Here is a 20,411-nt window from a genome sequence, read left to right on the forward strand (position 1 = left end):
TAAAAATCGCAGTGGTTTGTCCATTATAGGGAATTAAATAAAAATACACGATTCGAAATTCAAAATACAACGCGATACGAAATTCAAATATATAACACGTGTTTAATTCTAGCACCTGAGTGACCTTGGTGGCAAGGCGTGTCCTTGAAATGCGAGGGGCGCGAACAAAACAGCCCCACAGCAACGCAGCCGTTAAACGAGTCTACGATGAATGGTCAGGAAATTCGCCTCCCCAAGGTCTTTATGATCTGTCGGTTTAACGTTCCTATTGCTCATTAGTGGACAGGGGTTAGGATGTTGTTATTCGAAAATGGCGGAAGTTTTTTGCAATACTTACTAATGTTCTTAATTTAAATTTTGAAGGATTCTTTAGGTTCTTGAGTTAGGCGGAACATTTTAACGTTGTAGCCAGAACATTCTAAAGACAAAATGTTGTACTTTTACACTAGCAAAAATTATAATACTCATTTTTATGCAAAAATGCGTTAAGTGCATAGTTGTTAGTGAGGTAGGTACTAATTATAATTGTTATAAATACCAATTTTGTTGGGAGTACTCTTAAAAACACGCAGTTTATAACTAAGAAAGACAGCATAGTATAGAGAGTTCTTGTGTCTACAGTGTTGTAGAACCTACGTATTTAAGGTACCTGGACTAAATTCCTGTCTATCGTGAGTAGTCCTAGTATTCATGGAGTCCCAACTGCCGGGATCAAATAAGCAACAACAAACGAAAAGCGTCCCTCGATTATTTATGATGTTTTCAAATTCACACCCCAAGTCCTACGTTGTAAATACAACTCTTTGTTTATGTGTGATTGTTCCATGACGAATACTCGAAAAATATATTTGAATATCATGTTATTTTGCAAATAAAGTAAGTACATTTTTGTTCACGCCCAGAACGATATTGCTTGTCTACGTTGTGTCTCATTTCTTAAACTCCAAGAAGTTTTTAAGAATGAGTATTACATATTTTGCATAACTCCGTCAAATAATATAATCTCTTTTCATTGAACTAGACCAGCTTTATGCGTATTTAAAGGTACGTAAAACGCATTGTCCTCGAGATGCTAAAAGCTGCGACCAGATGGCCAACGGAAATGTATCAAACGGCCAAGGAACGGGCAGAATGTCTCCGCTTTGTTGCCATGCAAATTGCGCAATTATATACGAATATTGTGAACCGCTTTTTGAAAGGAAATTAACAAACACTACAAGGGCGAAACCAGTCAATTCTTACAGCCATTATAAATATATAAAGGTATTGTAATATTTGAATGTTATTATAATGAATGAATGATCTTTATAGGTACCTACTATAGTATGTAATACAATATTCCGACACTTTTTATATTGCTTATGGTCACAGACATGAAGTTGATATGAGAATATAGGAACATAAAGTTATCACTGCTTATTTTTTATCTATATTTTAAGTCAGTCTATAAGTCAAGTAGCTCACCTTAATATAGAGATGGACTTAAAACATTTTATAAAATATTAATATTTTTATGAAATGTTATGTCTTAAACTATCCTGATTAGTGATATACCTCCTTAGAGGTACTTTGCCACGCTAAGCTCAAAAACGGTATCTCAAAAAAAATCAAAAAGTTGATTTTTATGTCATCAGATAGCTTAAAGAAATCCAATAAACTTACCTAAATAGCGGTATCTTGTTTAGAACATGTTAAAAAAACCTATAATAGTACATACATACAAAACTATAGAACTATATTTACAAAACTACGATTATCTCGAAATAAGGTTTCCCTGACATACCGCTTTTGCGCTTAACACGGCAATACTAGTGTTATTTCTTAATATAAATTTATTGCTAGAGCTATTCATTTACTTACATAAAAATTGAATTCGAAAATTTTGATTTTTTTTTATGGCATTTGTTATACATATGTAATACTTACACAATATTTGTTTTCTAATAAATTATTTATTACCTCCACGCAAACTTAACGGTGAATGTGTTTTGCATGACTTTGAAATAATCGTTCTAATGTTCTCTTTGTTTTCGCCAAAACAATGGAATCGACGGATACCATGTGTAGAATTTAAATAGATAAATAAAAGGCCTAAAACTAATGTCTACCTACAGAGCTTTTAGGCCTGCGGGAAGTTGTTTTAACGGAAGGCATAAGCGATAACTGCTATATTTCGAAAAAAATGTTTTATGTTATTGAACCTAAATTTCTTTTTAATATTTTAGTATATTATAATAACAATTTGGTACTTGGGTATTCTATTTAAGGTAAGCAATATAAAACATTTCCCAAATTCGTTATATATATTATTATTGTCGTAGTACTTAGTCAGTTACTTTGTTACGTGATTATTCGAAAGTGGAAACTGAAATAAGATACCGCACCGTATCCCACCCCCATTTGATGACGCAACAATTTGTTTACGGATGTTGCATAATTGATTTGGTTTACATTTTATCACCGACTGGATAATGTACAACCCCACTAGAGAATTCCAAATTCAAATAGTGTTAAAAAACAACGAATGCCCTTCGTGGAAAGAGAACTCTCTCGTTGGGCTTGGTGCCATTAGATATATCATTATCATAGAAATGAGACTAATTGGCATAGATGATAATTTTCTGCATAAACAATAATAAATATACATACTGACTCATATTGGTTTCGTTGGAATTCTTTTAATACTACCAAGCATTTTTGTTAATATATTTACGCAACAAAGTACCAGAACCGTGTGTTATTCCTGTTTTTCAAGAATAATATTTTTGCATTCTTATATTGATTTACTACTCAAAGATAATTGCTAATAAAAGTCCCATCAGTCAGTCCAGTCGTTTCGAAAATAAGTCAGAAAAAGTCAGATAAAAACATTTCTATGCCTTGATTAAACTGTACATCAGTCACTAATAAGTATCCTATAATTTGTCTAATTTATTTATGGTAGGTCTTAAAAACTCTTTTATAACGAAGCGCGACGCCCTATGTCTGCTGCGACTGTATTCTGTACTATCGCAGAATTATTTAAATACGCCTACTTTTCATTTGAAATTGGAAATCCATGGCACGTTTTATATTATTCGCTTCCTAGTAATATAACATACTTTCTTTTTATTTAAAAAATGTGTTCATTATTATTCAAAAACGAATTACTGCCGTTATTGTTGTTAGATGTTTGACAATTATATAGAGGTGACGGTTAATCTACTTTCTGTATGTATATACAAATAAATAATAATTCGTATACATACAGACTCAGCGGTAAATACTACACAGCAAGCGCTAGAAATAAAATTTGCAAGTTGGCGACATAACTTCATAGAGACGATGCTCTAAAAAGTAATGTAACGTTCTAACCATTATAAGCTGTTCTTAAAACCAATATTTGTCGATACGCACAAGTTTTGATTTGTTTCTGGAGCTACTATTTACTATATTATATACTAAGATGTTTTATTACAAAACGACATTGATAATATATACTAATATTCTTATAACAGAATTCTGTTAACTCTGCATGAGATCTTGTATATTATTTCGGTAAAAGACGTTACAAGACCGCAGCCGCACAAATAGATAGTTTTTTGCAGGCTTTAACTTCAGTAGGTACTTGTTTAAAAAGGCAAGCTAAGAGAATAGATTACACCGACATTTATTTGTCATATTTTTTACGGTAAGTTTACAATTACAGTTTAACAATTACGTACATACAAATTTACATGTAATTACTTTTTTGTCTATTGACCGGTAGATACTCTCTTGTGCGAGATGCACTGTGCACAATTCTGCACAATTGCGCTAAGATCAGTTTAACATTGGAATAGCTTTTGCCCGCGAGGTTGCCCGCGTTATTTTGTTTAATCAGAGATAGAGAGTAGCCTAGTGCACTGAGGTGTAATGTAGCTTCATATTAGTGAAAGAATTTTCAATATCGGTTTAGTAGGTAGATTAGCTCCTATAATACAAACAAACTACAAAGTTTTCTTCTAACATTAGTATAGATAACATAAACCACAGTATGCGTCCTAGAGTCCCTTGTATTTATCGCTTCTGTAGTAGCAATAAATGTAGACTTTTTAGTCATAATGCCTAAATTAATTAACGCAAATGTTAATTCTGAATTCTATATTCATGGCTGACGGTATGTAGACTAAAATATATGTACTATTCGTATTATTTTCTTACGAGTATATTATACAACTTTTTTAGAGTTGTTTATTTTGTGACTCAGAACCGTTGCTCAATAGCGTCGTTTTTTGTGCATTTAAAAGGGGTGAATGAATTAAAGGGGTGGTAAGAATGGAAATTTAATTGATCAAATTTAGTGTTTATATATGTATAATCGATAGTAGTTTCAATACACATCTAGTTTATTATATGGAAACCTTATTTCGAGATATTCAAAGTTTTGTAAATATAGTTTTGTATGTAAAACTGAGATAGAAAAACTCTCCGCTTTTTTTATCGTAGCACGGCAGTAGTATAATATTACCTCATATGTTAATTGCTTAACCACTATTTTAACACAATAAAACACCAACAGCGTGTTACCACCATTTATTGGAATTTTACTAAAAAAATTGAATAAAAAATATTTTAGGTTTGAATTCATTGTTGCATGTAAGTCGACATGAATACTATACAGCTGTAGAAAAGGTGTCGCGCGCCGCCTCTTGCAGCTCAACGTTTACTTTATTATTATACATTATTATTGTGGGGCGCGCGTCTGTCTGTGTTGGAAACATTATGCATGGGGTGTCTGTTGTCAGTCTCACTCGCTGCTCTTAAACTAATCATCGTCTTCGCCGCTCTCGGACTCTGAAATTAACATTATTGTATTAACTATATATAATTTCTCCCAAATGTATAATGAAATCGCGCACTTTTCGTTGTAGAGGTTAAGTACTAATGTTAAGTTTTATTCCATATTTTGAAGCTTTCCAGTTTTGTGGATGAAATTCCAGTCTGGGGCCCCACTCTGACAATACAATATTTAAGTTGTTTGCAAGTTGCGTTTAGTATGCAGGCTACTTTAATTTTTTTTATTGCATCAGAATGACGTGTTAAGCAAGCCAGTCGCCTGATGGTAATGGATACGACTGCAAATAAATAGTAGCAACACCACACAAAACAGCATTACACAGCATTTCACTGTGCTCGTCACACTGAGGCAACATGTAAGTCTAAATGCCCAGTAATTAGGTTGATCCCAACGTAATAGTGTACATAAGCGCGTGCGCAAGTTCTCACCTTCCTCGGCGCTCTGCAGCCACTCGACGAACTTCTTCATCTGGTCGAGGAACATCATCTTGCCCTTGGTGGAGTTAGGCTCGCGGTACCACTTGAGGATCACCTCCTCCGACAGTACATTAGTCTTGTACAGCATCACCACCAGCTTGCTGAACGCGCGCATGAAGTTCATGTTCTCGTAGCAGTACTCTTGTACCTGCAATGCACTTTGTTGCATGAGTCTCCTAAATGTGAAAGCATTTCTTGATGAAAATTCTCATTGAAAATTCTGCAATTTTCATCAGTTACTATCAAATTATTTATTATTATTTTTAAATGTTTTAATTAGAATTGCTTAGACAAAAAAAGTTGAGCAACAAACCGATCATTGCAAACAAATGTCTATTTCAAAAGCATACCAAAATGTACGTAGTATTGGCTGATGTTTGTGTATATTCATGCATTGCAACTTCCAACCTACTGTGTCATTATCAAATGTTAATAAAACCAATCTCACCTTGGTCAGCAGCGCCAGTTCAGCCTTGGCGGACTGCGCGAACGCCTCCAGCAGCGGCGTGTACTGGCGCAAGTGTTTCGCAGCCTGCTCGGCCAGCAGCTCCTCCTTCTTGTTCCACTCGCTGCGGGACATCACACACTGCCAGATCTATAACAACCGGTCAACCTATTACGACAAATCTTGCAACAAAACAGGATATTAGAGTATGTTTAGAGAGAATCAGGCTGCCGTATCGGCATTGCGTTCGCATGTAAACGAAGCTAGCTGCGCACCGTTCGAAATACTCGGCCGGAGCGCGCCCGCGACGTTCTCATGCGATGCTTGACTCGTCATCGGTTATCATCATAAAGAGAAAGTGATATGTTTGTGAATGTCGATTAAGCAGATCGATACCCAAAGATGACTAACCAGAAAAAAAGTAGGAACACTAATTCAGTACCTCCACTTTTTTAGAAATCATAATTATCAATTGTTTTTGATGTAATATTATGGATCGCGAACGAGCAATTGAGACCCAATGGTAAATGTTCGCAGCTGCCCATAGTATCCTAAAGTTAACACAACCACAATTTGAAAGTTTGTTCCTTACTTGGTTGTTTGGTAGTTATCAAATATGCTCAATTTGTACTGTGGATCTATGGGGTGATCGGTAGACGATGATATTTTTGTACGTTACTGTTTGTATGATTGTACTCACGATGGCGATGACCTCGTGGTCGGGTATGGCGTGTTTGTGCGCCATGTCGCGCAGGTCCTGTATGAGGTCGCGCACAGGCTTGTCGTCGGCGAGGTCGTCCTGCAGCGCGGCGGTGAGGTCGCGGCGCGCCTCCTGCGAGGCCTGCGCGCGGTGCAGGCGCAGCAGTTCGGCCAGCCCGCGCGCGCCGAACGACGCCGCCAGCGCCTCCTCGCTGCGCCGGTTCAGCGGCAGGAACTCCAGCAGTCTGCACCACAACCACAACAAATTATATACATCGGTATTATGCATCACTATAAATATAAACTTTAAAACTTTGAACACATGTTAGTTCGGCAGTAAAATAAACGAAACAAGTACATTGTGTTAAAACCTATCCTCTTTATCGTTTGCGGGCTCTCCATCATAGGAAAATCTAAAACTTATACCCAATATCATAATAACGTTTTGTAAAAGATCACTATTTCGTATACATTAGTAAGTTAGTCAGTGAAACATCCATGCATTCCCTACATCAGCTATTCACCTACAATTATATTTAGGTAACACATGTAGCACCATTAATGACGCCGCTGCGAGACGCACAGCGAGCCAGTACATGAGGCGTCGATCTACCCGCGACACTGATCGGGCTGAACAACGAACAATCAGCCCGACATGTGCGTGTCGGGGATGCCAATAACAATGTTGTTTAGAGATCAACATTAATATTTTAATTACTATTTATGTAATAATTGAGATACGAAGTGAGGTACTTTTCTACTGGTCAATTAAATACTTTTAACTGATAGAAAGTTGAGATTTCATAATGTTACGATATACTAAGGCCAGTTTTACAATGTTCCAAAGTAAATTTTATGCATCAGTTAATATGCTCACTAACGCTCAGTGCACTCTTTTATAATTTATTTGGGTGCTTAACTTCTGTATGTGGCCGCCTTGAAGTATTGTCTTTTAAATTTTTAACAACATGAACATTTCAACTCTCATTTTCCCAAATACATAAAAAAAGTACATAGAACCTTGTAATTTTAAGCCAATGAATTTATAGAAAGGTATATTGGCTTAAGATTTAATATGACGAAATTTTAAAGGCCGAAATATCCATGCATATTAATTATTTTTACGTTTTTCTTTCAACTGCGAGAACTAATCACTAACTAGACGTGAATTTAAATTCTTTACTTGCCAATACTTGTTTAGTTACCCAGATTAAAGGTGAAACAAAATGTATGAAAAATGGACCTTAAGCTATAACCTTAAGCTTCAAGAACAACCCATGCATCACGCCACACACCTGCCTTCAAGCTGTCCTCGTCGCAGCGCCGCGATGAGCGAGGCGACGCCGCGCTCCTGCTTCACTGTGGTGAACACCTCCAGGACAAACTCCAGCGCCAGGTTGTCCTTCAGGAGATGCTCATTGACCAGCACCAACAGCACGGCGGGCGGCACGCAACCGTTACCTGCAAAAACATGGCAATGTTAGACAACTGTGCGTTTTGTCATATTTTTTACTACACAATAAAACTAATTAATGTAAAGATGGATTAGGGTTTGAGTATCTTTTTGCATTGCTGTGCAAACAGTGAAGAGCTATATGACTAGAGGAATTAAGTGTGTGTTACCAATCTTAAAGACATGAAACTATCAAGTAAAGTGCTATAAAATAATATAATATCACTATAATGAACTTAATCAAAACATTGTCTCAAAAAATCTTCTGACAAAAAAAGTACAATACATTGGAAAATACTGTTTATTGGTAAGTCTTTGAAAATTTCTACTGTTTCCAATTGAATGCATAACAATGTAGTGTGGTTAGTGTGACCGCGCAATACATGAATACAGCGCGAGACCACTTCACCCAGTTGATGTGGCACAACTTCGACACCGAACCACGCAACGTGCATAGTCCGGCTCTAATAGTGTGCGAATGATCGTTACTTGTATCCTTTTCGTTTAGTTGATTTAACTAATCACTATTTCGCTACTTCCATGGATAAGTTTCATAAAGCAATAGCTATAGACAAAACATTGAGTAACCGCCATTTCAAATAAACTATTTTAATAGCTTTTTGCGATCTATCTCAATAAAGGACCAACCAGAACAAAAAAAATACATTTTCAAATGAATTATTATGAATGATTAATTTTCGAAATCGGATTGAACATTAAGATGGATCGTTCATTGAAGACGGCTGATTGTCTTTTGTTAGCAAATTTATTGGCATGTACACAAAACTTTAGAGGATTGACGTCAGAAATGATGGAGTGTCGTAAAAAAATTAACAAAAAGCTTCTGTAACACATTGTTAAGTGTGTTGCGCCAACGCAACATTTTAAATAGGACAAAGAAGGTGGACAAGTACTAAGTGATTGTTATTATTTTTATATACATACCGATCCACAGCGCGGTCATGCGCGCCAGTTTGATGCGCTGAAGAGGCTCGAAACCCTTCAGATACACCAAGACCTGCGGCAAACGACGATAACATTTATATTGTTGGAATGTATTTAGAATAGCGCGAAAATTACCAGAGAACTAAACCATAACTACCCATATTTTTTTGTATGAGATAACATATAATCGCACTATAAGGGCCAATATCATTGAGCAATATCAAAGATTACTTATACTAGCTACAATGTCCCAACGAAACAACAGTGTTTGCATGCTACTGCTTGATGGAAGAAATAAACACTGCAGAAAAACCCTTCACCAACCTAACACCACGTTCGTTCCCTCTGGTAATAAGTCGCATATTATTTTGCTGTTTTTTGTTAGTAATGTAGAGCGGCCAGTGTGATCGTACGCCGGTGTGCGCCGGCGCACGAGGATGTTCCGCGCGATACTCTCGCACACTTCGACACCGAGCCACGCACTGAACCTGGCCCGGCTCTAATCGTGTGCACAATTACATTATAAAACTAGCACAGATCTTAAAATGTAAATTAATTTCAAAATAATAGTCTTAAGTTTAAATGGTTTTAAGTAGTCACTGTTAGCTAAATCAAGGTTGATTTTCTTTTAATAAAGTCTTGCAGTTGTTTTTATATAAGATATGTAAAGCAGCCCTGTATAATTATTGTCTTAAAACAATAAAGCTCAAAGAAACAATTATTTTATGTTAAAATTTTTGCTATATTAGCCAAAGATATATCAAAATTTATATTATTAGTTCACAGTATATCAATAATATTAGTTTCGGACCATACCTTTTTCATTTCTTCCTCGAACATCTTCTCGAGGTATTTGTACCGACGCATCAGTTTCACGAATACCTGCAAACGGACATACACATGTATCGTAACACATACAAACAGACATTATCCCATTGTGTTTAGTATAGTAAATCAGTATAGATTGAACGAGAAAGGGTTTCTCAACATTGAGTTCAGGACTCTAGCCGTTTTTCATCATTTTATTTCGTGTACTACAGGCGTAGGACGTAGCAAAACCTTTGTAATGTCGACAGCCACCAATAAAGTCTACTTAGAAACCTTTACGCAATTATCTATATATATAAAAATGAATTGCTGTTCGTTAGTCTCGCTAAAACTCGAGAACGGCTGAACGGATTTATCTTATCTTGGTCTTGAATTATTCGTGGAGGTCTAGGGAAGATTTAAAAGGTGAGAAAAATTCGAATAATTGCCGGGAAAATCCTCAAAACAGCATTTTTCTATTTCCCATACAAATGTTTTCTAAATAAAATGGAGAGTCAATTTGTAATTTATTACCGCTGCATAAAGTTCAAATTCGCGTGCGCGTTGGAGGATCTAATATCGCGTTCTGAAACTCAACAAAAGTGAAAGTGAATCGCGAACGCGACAAAATTGCATAGTCTCAATATACATAGTACATAAATAGTGGTCGGCTTCGAGAAACTCAATTTTAGCTAACTTCAGTTGTTAATCGATACTATTATATAAAGCTGAAGAGTTTGTTTGTTTGTTTGTTTGTTTGTTTGTTTGAACGCGCTAATCTCAGGAACTACCGGTCCAAACTGAAAAATTCTTTTTGCGTTGGATAGCCCTATGTTCGTGGAGTGCTATAGGCTATATATCATCACGCTATACCCAATAGGAGCGGAGCAGTAATGCCTAACCTCAGGAACTACCGGTCCGAACTGAAAAATTCTTTTGCGTTGGATAGCCCTTTGTTCGTGGAGTGCTATAGGCTATATATCATCACGCTATACCCTATAGGAGCGGAGCAGTAATGGTTAATCTCAGGAACTACNGGTCCAACTGAAAAATTCTTTTGCGTTGGATAGCCTTTTATTCGTGGAGTGCTATAGGCTATATATCATCACGCTATACCCAATAGGAGCAGAGCAGTAATGGCTAATCTCAGGAACTACCGGTTCGAACTGAAAAATATTTTTGTGTTGGATAGCCCTTTGTTCCTGGAGTGCTATAGGTTATATATCGTCAGGCTATGACCAATAGGAGCGGAGCAGTAATGAAACATGATGCAAAAACGGGGACAATTTATTAGTTTTGAGAGCTTCTGTTGCGTGCGCTGCGTAAACGGTTAAAGTTATGCAACAATAATGTATGACGGGATTGTTCCTCTTAAAATGTTTTACAAAATTATATCATAAAACAAAGTCCCCGCTGCATCGGTCTGCCCGAACGTGTTAAACTCAAAACTACCCAACGTATTAGGATAAAATTTGGTATGGAGACGGTTTGAGACCCTGGGAAGAACATAGGCTCCCGGGAAAATATATAGCGTGACTTTTATAACGGAAAACTTTAGCCCGACTAACTTTATAACGCGGGCGGAGCCGCGGGCAAAAGCTAGTGTATTATATAAATGCCAGTTAAAGGGAAGATTTACTGTGGTATATAAATTGCGGCGGATTATTTATTTAACGCGTTTTTTATGTTTTTTTTTTTTTTAGGTTTGAATCAGGATAATGATGCATTGTGAAATATATAAGTATTCCATGAACTACGAATAAAACTGACAAACTTGTAATGTACTTGATCGCAATACAATATGATACTCAAATTTAGTGGTCCTATAATGATAGTGTAATAATTAGTGTTTACAAATATAATAAACGATACTATATGCGATATTTTGCAAAGTGTCATACATCGTTACGTCATCGTATACAACATTATATAGTTATATCAAAGACTTCTAAGATTATATAGAGCGGACATTGGAATGATAATTCTATAAAAATTTTGCGTTCATGCGGTGGTCATTAAATCTACAGTAAAATAGCAAAATACCTATATAAAATATTCCAATTTTTTCCATATGTTGATTTGCATGTTTTAAATGCACATATTAGCATATTTCCTGTAAATATTTTGTTTTTGTATTAATATCTAAGGACGCTGTGACATCTCGTCACTCGGAAATTGGGTAAACCAATGGGTAATTTTTGGAGCACAAATTTGGTCCCGATGTCCAATCTATAACTATACTGTTTAATATCCTACCTATTATTATTTTAGAGATATAGTTAAAATATAAGAGATTTTATTTCATTCAAATACCTTCGAAAATAAGCAGACCTTACAACAGAAGATATATTGTAATTACCAACTGTCATACTTAACAGAATGGCCCCTTGGAAAAACTAATAAGGTCCTCTAAACGGTGACGTTTGACAAATTTGGTAATCCCGACCCTCCGAGGGGATCGAGAAACTCACCGCTCAGCCACATGGGAAAACGAACTCTTTAGCGAGAATTAACGCGATTCTTAAGCGGAATCTATATATATAAAAATGAATTGCTGTTCGTTAGTCTCGCTAAAACTCGAGAACGGCTGAACGGATTTATCTTATCTTGGTCTTGAATTATTCGTGGAGGTCTAGGGAAGATTTAAAAGGTGAGAAAAATTCGAATAATTGCCGGGAAAATCCTCAAAACAGCATTTTTCTATTTCCCATACAAATGTTTTCTAAATAAAATGGAGAGTCAATTTGTAATTTATTACCGCTGCATAAAGTTCAAATTCGCGTGCGCGTTGGAGGATCTAATATCGCGTTCTGAAACTCAACAAAAGTGAAAGTGAATCGCGAACGCGACAAAATTGCATAGTCTCAATATACATAGTACATAAATAGTGGTCGGCTTCGAGAAACTCAATTTTAGCTAACTTCAGTTGTTAATCGATACTATTATATAAAGCTGAAGAGTTTGTTTGTTTGTTTGAACGCGCTAATCTCAGGAACTACCGGTCCAAACTGAAAAATTCTTTTTGCGTTGGATAGCCCTATGTTCGTGGAGTGCTATAGGCTATATATCATCACGCTATACCCAATAGGAGCGGAGCAGTAATGCCTAACCTCAGGAACTACCGGTCCGAACTGAAAAATTCTTTTTGCGTTGGATAGCCCTTTGTTCGTGGAGTGCTATAGGCTATATATCATCACGCTATACCCTATAGGAGCGGAGCAGTAATGGTTAATCTCAGGAACTACCGGTCCAACTGAAAAATTCTTTTTGCGTTGGATAGCCTTTTATTCGTGGAGTGCTATAGGCTATATATCATCACGCTATACCCAATAGGAGCAGAGCAGTAATGGCTAATCTCAGGAACTACCGGTTCGAACTGAAAAATATTTTTGTGTTGGATAGCCCTTTGTTCCTGGAGTGCTATAGGTTATATATCGTCAGGCTATGACCAATAGGAGCGGAGCAGTAATGAAACATGATGCAAAAACGGGGACAATTTATTAGTTTTGAGAGCTTCTGTTGCGTGCGCTGCGTAAACGGTTAAAGTTATGCAACAATAATGTATGACGGGATTGTTCCTCTTAAAAGTTTTACAAAATTATATCATAAAACAAAGTCCCCGCTGCATCGGTCTGCCCGAACGTGTTAAACTCAAAAACTACCCAACGTATTAGGATAAAATTTGGTATGGAGACGGTTTGAGACCCTGGGAAGAACATAGGCTCCCGGGAAAATATATAGCGTGACTTTTATAACGGAAAACTTTAGCCCGACTAACTTTATAACGCGGGCGGAGCCGTGGGCAAAAGCTAGTTTCCAATAAATAAATTATCAAAATAGTGATCATTAAAGTACACCATGTCGCTCTTACTAGTAATTTCCTTTGCTTAACATATCAGATACATTGAAGTATCTTAACCAACCGTAAATACATCTGATACCAGTGGCGAAGGGACCATACAACCCGATTCCTGCCGGCTTCCCTTTCGTAATTAATATAAAATCTAATTATCATTAAACGATTTGCAAACCGTATTTCTGCATATTAGTACCTATATGTTGTGTCGGGTTTCTTTTCGGTGACTGCCTAAGTGGCGTAGTTGTACTTCATTCGCGGTACGACAGCGCTCTAAGGTCCTGGGTTCGAATCCCGGGTCGGGCAGTTATATTTGGGTTTTTCTGCTCAGTATCAGCCCGGAGTTTGGAATTCGTACCCGATATGGCGATAGGTTCGCCACTATCACATCATTGGACGGAACACACTTGGCGAAAAGTGGGTGCCTTGGTTGCGCATCTGCATACCCCTTCGGGGATAAATGCGTGATATTGTATGTGTGTCGATTTCTTTTCGGAAAATCCCATCCTACGCTACTGCCTGATAGGTGTACTTTTCATAATTCTAGCACCAATAATTCCTCACCTGTTCGAAGTTGCGCATGGTGTCCATGTCCTCATTAGCGGCGAATATGCACATGCTGGTCTTCGGCGTGTCGCCGTCCATCGACACCGACCCACCGGGCACTGCGTACAACACTAACGTTACATATCGACATCGATGCGGGATAGTGATGGGATGTAGGGAGGTAACATCAGGTGTGAACGAACGATGTTGTCGATCATGTGTGTCAGGACTCTAGCCAGTTGTTTCATCATTTAGAATAGGTACTTATAGTTCTTTTGAATTGGTTTACAAAGAGAAACATAAATGTTTGTCATTTCCATACTCATTTCTTAAACCTTACAGAATTACTAATCCATGTTTTTTATAAAATTTTCTTTACCATCAAACTAGGTAGAATCTAGCCTTAATCTTTAGTAAACTAAAACTCCATCAAAATTTCCCCAACTCTTCACAGCCAATTTAACTTTCATTTGCTTTCACCCTACATATTTCCATACCCTAGTAGACGAGGGCGATGCACAGCAGTGACAGAGTATAGAGTGTGGAGAGTACTCACGCAGCAAGCCGCCCGCGATGAGCACGTCGAATATGACCTCGCCATAGCGGCGGTAGTCGAGCTTGGAGCCGGCGGTGTCTAGGAACTTGTACGCGGCGTCCAGGTCGCCGCCGGCGCGCTCGAGCCCCTGCACAAGCGCGTCGCGGAACCCGTTCGGGTCGTACTTCTCTTCTCATCTGGAAATAAGGACAACTACATTCAATATCTCTGCCTGCACTGGACAAGTTAGATTGATGGGTAGTTTTTTTTTATTGCTTTGAATGGCGAGACGAGCTTGCCGTTCGCCTGATGGTAAGCGATATGACGGCCCATAAACAGTAGAAACACAATTAAACACCTGGAATTACAAAGTATTGTTTGGTATTCCACTGCGGTCACCACCCAAAGACACGTTAAGTCTTATTATGTCCAGTAGTTATAATGGCTACAATGTTATGTTGTTATAGTAGTTAGTGATGTTTCATAAATTTGTTGATCATATAAATTTCATACAAGCTGTATTTCTTGTCATCCTGCCTTCAGAATAAATACTCACGCAATTCAAATACGTATGTACTTAACTATTATAATTTATAAACACTAGATTCTGTACGTTTCACGAAGAAATATTGAGAAAAATGAAGTTTACAATATTTGATCAAAGAAAACTTTTTTATCTTTACTAAAGTAGCCTTGCGCGCATATCTAGTGCGAAACCAAGCATACCAAAAATATCCTAGTTTTTTGTTAAGTACTCTTGTAAGCCAACAGACTTGTATGACGTATGTAACAAAGCGTCATGATACAATTATCGTGCGCGAGCACTTAGCGGGTAATCAGGAAGATGTCCGCGCAAAACAATGATAACAACGACCAAGGTCGCGCCGTCTCGTGACCAAAACAGGTGAACGGTATTTGGTATAGACATTTTGATATAGTTCATTTGCTATAGTTCATAACAACATTAAGAAATTTGATTGGAGGAATTATGCATATTAAATACCTCGCGCATTAATACATTATAAGGGTCAGCCTATAACTATTTACTAATCGCAATTCCTATTATTCAGAAAACTATCAATTTATTAGTCTTACTTCTAAACTTGTTGTAACGAAAAGAGGTGGTTAAGAATTTATTAAATAGCTGTCAATAACATCACCGGTTCCTAGTTTAAACCTTATTAAAAAGCAAGATGGCAGGTTTTAATTTACAGCTGATCAACAAAATTTGTGTTTTAACTAAGCCTAGCTTTGCGAATTTTTTATAAGTAAGACTGTATAATAAATATGTCCTAGGATAGAACCAGAGAACTCAGCACAACTCGTATGTATATCCAATACTATGTCACCTAGGCAGTGTGCAGCGAGTAATCAGTAAAGAAATATCGGTACCTCCCTCTAGTTGCGGAGGCTGTATTATTTTTAAACTATTGATGCATTGTCCTATTTATAGACATCTGAAGCTAGACATACTCAATATAGCGCTTAGTGTCCCACGCTTATTGATTTATCATTCCGGCGGTTCTACATAATAACTACAGCTATATTTAAACATCTCTATTGTATCTGATCGGTATTACGTTTATATATGTATAATGTATTGTTATTTATTAATGCTAAGCGACAATCAATCACACATGAATATTTGTGTTAGAAAAGGATTATACATAACTTGAGATTATTACTAAGATAGAAGTAACATTATCATAGTATCGTTAGGAACATATTGTGTCTATGTATTTGTTAGCATAATGTGCAAACGATTATAATTATTGATACCACGTGTATTTGTAGTCTTGTACCGCGGTAATGATATGCGTGTGTTTTACACAAACCAGTTATATAGACTGCTCTAGAAAACCAAACCTAAGGTAGTATACTTTGAGTATTTGTTTTGTCCTTAATTTTAATTAGTTATTGACGAATTGTCACGCAAGCAAAAAATGAGCGCATAATTTTTTAAGTGTTAGTTACGGCATAAGAAGAAACAAAGATGACGTTATTAAAATTAATTGTAGTTCGCAAACAAATTGACAATATCAATATTTAGGTTTGTTCAAATTGTGAAAACAATGCAAAACCAACCCAACGAATAAAATTAATTATTTGTACAACATTTAAGTAACTAATTAAGCATAAACTTTATTCGTATAGATTCTATTGAAAGAAGCATCTTATCTAGTAACAGGAACAGAATACTATTTTCCGTAAACTTAGTGAAGTTCTTCAAGGATCCACATTTCCTATATTACGTAAAACTACAAAAGTGTATCAGAATATATTATATTATAGTTTTTATCGTAACTAAAGCAACCTTGAGTTAAATCACTACCTGGTTGACGCCGGGATCAGTTACTCCGCGGCACAGAGCGTGTTGTGATAACGCGATAACAATAACTGATTGTACATCGTAGATTAAGCTCTGATGGGTATTTAAAGAGTTAGCTAGATATGTATTAATTCGACAGATTGATAGTTTGCCGGCAAAATGATGCATCATATAACTTGGGGTTCTTCAGCGAAGCGTGAAAAATCAATTAGGCAGACCGACATAAATATGCCGACCGTCAGGGTTTGAGAAAAAATGATTAATAATCGGTGCAGAAATCTTTATGGGTGGGCTATGTTCAGCAGTGGACATTCTTTGACTAATGATGAAAGAATTATAGTTTTACCAAATCATTTTGCGTATAGAATGATCAACCAAATAAACTATGCTTTAAAATGCGTAACGTGTCTTTGTCTATAGATAATGAAACCATCAGTAAAATCTAATAGCTAACTTAATAATTATTTAGCACATTTCTTTACAATCGACGGACACAAACTACGGGAAAAATATATAAAATGGCGGCTGGCAGACTGCAAGTATTGCACGCATCAGAGACTCCCCTACGAAAGCGAAAACCAACCTTACCTCCTATAAACGTTTTCCTCAATCCAACCGCCGAGCTATACATAACCAGAAGCCACATATTTGTCGAGGCAGCGGAAAATTCCGCATTGTACATTTTAGCAGGCATATAAGGCACATACAATGACTCAGCAGTGGAGTACTTGAAAATTGTTTATTAACATTATTTGTAATATTAACGCGATGTCACAAATTGCTATTTTGAAGGCAGTATGTGATTTGAGAACTTGCTGCAAACCTCTATTAGGTGTAATTTTCAGCAAGCAGAAGGTAGTAGGCGTAACATGAAAGCAGGGTTTGAACAATGAATCCCGTGCCTAGACTAAATATTTAAGTAAACCGATCGTTTTGTTGATCTAAACCCCTAAAATCTAATACCCTGACAAACTCCTTATAGTGTGAGACATTGGACAAAATTCGCGTTTTACATCTTGTAGCGGCGTAAAGGTAGACGCCACTGTAGAGGAACAGATGGTTGCGTTCCTCTATAGAGGGGAAGATTCCCAGTCAGGCAGATGTTGCGCCTGACCGGCCGCGGCCCTCCGACGGTTCCTATTCGGAGGTGGTATATATGCAACGCGTCGCTCAAATTGTGCAAGCGTGATTCAGGATCGTCGTCGCCATCTATCGTGATTGCTGTGTGATATCACTGTAGTTGCCTCACTGAATCGATCCTCTTGCAGTTCCGGCGATGTTGACAAGATGGCGGTGTATGCATCGATTGTACCGCCACATCACTCCCCGGAGACCGGAGGTCGAAAGTCTTCAGCTCTTCAGTCGAGTCTTCGATGCTAAGCGTATAGCATGTCGGTGCCAGAGAGTAGATGCCCCAGTGCGTCGGGGTGTAGATGTCCCAGTGAGTCGGGATGAAGATGCCCCAGTGAGTCGGGGTGAGATGCCCCAGTGAGTCGGGGTGTTGATGCCCCAGTGAGTCGGGGTGAGATGCCCCCAGTGAGTCGGGGGTGTGGTCCCAGTGAGTCGGAACCGTGCGCAATTGGCCCTAGTGAGTCAGGGCTGTGCGCGGTAGTCAGCTCCTTTGAAGCGAAGCTGAGAGTACGATTCCAGTGAGTCGGAATCGATGTTGCGTCCTCTGCGATGAGTTCGGTGCGTCACGTGGCTATACCGCGACAACCGGCGAATGCTGCCCGTAGATGGTCCGGCTGTAGCGCAGTTGTGCCGTGACGTTGGAGCCGAAGTCCGTGCAGGAGTGCCGAAGGTACCAGGCTTGCATTGGCAGCATGCGTGTGGTAACCTTAATGGCGAGTGCTGGCTGGCTGTGCGAAGTGTTGACTGGCTAGGGAAGGAAGTGGCAGATGGCGATGCAGATGCGGCTGGTCTCGTTGATGACGGTGCGATGATGTTCAGCGTCAGGGGTCACCACCTTAGCGGCGTAATTGTTAATTGCCGCTGTAGAGGAACAGATGGTTACGTTCCTCTATGGAAGGGAAGATTTCCAGTCAGGCAGATGTTGCGCCTGACTGGCCGCGGCCTCCCGGACGGTTCCTATTCGGAGGTGGTATATATGCAACGCGTCGCTCAAATTGTGCAAGCGTGATTCAGGATCGTCGTCGCCATCTATCGTGATTGCTGTGTGATATCACTGTAGTTGCCTCACTGAATCGATCCTCTTGCAGTTCCGGCGATGTTGACAAGATGGCGGTGTATGCATCGATTGTACCGCCACAATCTCAAACTTGATCTTTATAAATACTTGAAAATTACGAGACGTGGCAGCCATCTTGAAGAAACAAAAAGACAAGCGCCAAACTCGGTTCCGGTCGACACGCCGCCGCATGTTGGACGCGTGCGAATCGCCTTTGTCCCACATAAACCTAACTGTCACTGTACAGTTACAAAGTTAATGTGCCAGTATATTTTTATGCACACAAGATGGCCGTTCGAAGATTACAATGAAATTACTGAACATCTTGATGGCATTTAGATTTTAGACGTATGGAGCTTGGATTGAAATTTCTATGTTAAAAGTACCCGTTGTCTTGCGAAACAATATTTTAAATGCGAAAGTTAAACGTTTTGATTGTTTATTACAAGTAGATGCAGAATGCTGCGTACATTTGCAATGGAATTTTAAAAAATGATAATGTTCCGGATATTTCACTAGCTGTGCCCGCGGCTTCACCCGAGTGGATATCAGGGTGTCACGTTTTTCCCGCCTAAATCCCGACCCACGAGATTTTTTACAAACAAGCGACCTCTTCAACAGTAATCGTTATACATATTTGAGTCAATTTATTGAATGTTAAACCTTCCTCTAGGATTGAACTATATTTCAGTAAAACCGTACAAAAATCCGTTCAGAAGATTTTGAGAACATCGATCACATAAAGTCATACAGCTTTGGGACTTTGTTTTATATTATGTATAGATAGAAGTGCGCAGAAGCTTTAGTACAGAGAATAATTTTCGCGAATGGAGCCGCACTGAAAGCAACCAATAAATAATGAGCAGCTTCAAACCATTGCGTTTGGAAACATGAAGTACACAAGAGTTCACTTAAGCGAAAACTTAGAAAGGATTTTTGTTAATTAATCCAAGGATTACGGCATACGAAGACGAGGATAAATTCCTTTGGACATGTTTATTAATTGCTTTATGAATACCAACGCGTTTTACATACAAGAGGGAAAATTATATCCAATAGGTAACTCAATTATTTCATATTACTAATACGTAAACAAACTAATCAGCTTCATGAATATCAGAATAACTTGCATACATTAAGTTGTTTTTCAAATTAATCTAACATAGTCTCAAAGAATTTTTACCTAAAATAGACTGTCGATAGATTCGCCAGCATATCATGGGATGGAATACCAAAAGCTGAGTGCACTAGTTGCATCTCTGGTTTCATCATCGGAGAACGCCGTGCGTGTGGGCTTTTTCCTACAGGGGATG

At 37.9% G+C, this 20,411-nt stretch overlaps 1 protein-coding gene across 1 annotated transcript; it reads right to left on the minus strand.

Moving 5' to 3' along the window:
- Positions 1 to 4,539: 4,539 nt before the first annotated feature.
- LOC119193107 (protein krasavietz-like) lies at positions 4,540 to 14,812 on the minus strand. Its single transcript, XM_037446771.1, has 9 exons — positions 14,603 to 14,812; positions 14,065 to 14,165; positions 9,654 to 9,719; positions 8,838 to 8,910; positions 7,735 to 7,900; positions 6,441 to 6,684; positions 5,744 to 5,890; positions 5,248 to 5,443; positions 4,540 to 4,815 (listed from the first exon to the last, which is right to left on the minus strand). Exons 2-9 carry the CDS (start codon positions 14,143 to 14,145, stop codon positions 4,787 to 4,789), a joined length of 1,002 nt encoding a protein of 333 aa, XP_037302668.1. The 5' UTR covers positions 14,146 to 14,165; positions 14,603 to 14,812; the 3' UTR covers positions 4,540 to 4,786.
- Positions 14,813 to 20,411: the final 5,599 nt, after the last annotated feature.

The sequence above is a fragment of the Manduca sexta genome, unplaced genomic scaffold (assembly GCF_014839805.1).
Source record: "Manduca sexta isolate Smith_Timp_Sample1 unplaced genomic scaffold, JHU_Msex_v1.0 HiC_scaffold_36, whole genome shotgun sequence".
NCBI lineage: Eukaryota > Metazoa > Arthropoda > Insecta > Lepidoptera > Sphingidae > Manduca > Manduca sexta.

Bases quoted from the DNA above. Each gene is read 5' to 3' on its own strand.
- LOC119193107 (XM_037446771.1), bottom strand. From the start codon at position 14,145: ATGGACGGCGACACGCCGAAGACCAGCATGTGCATATTCGCCGCTAAT. The intron at 8,911-9,653 runs GTATGGTCCGAA...CGTTTGCCGCAG, and splicing joins TCGAGGAAGAAATGAAAAAG to GTCTTGGTGTATCTGAAGGG. The intron at 5,891-6,440 runs GTGAGTACAATC...CGGTTGTTATAG, and splicing joins ACCACGAGGTCATCGCCATC to ATCTGGCAGTGTGTGATGTC.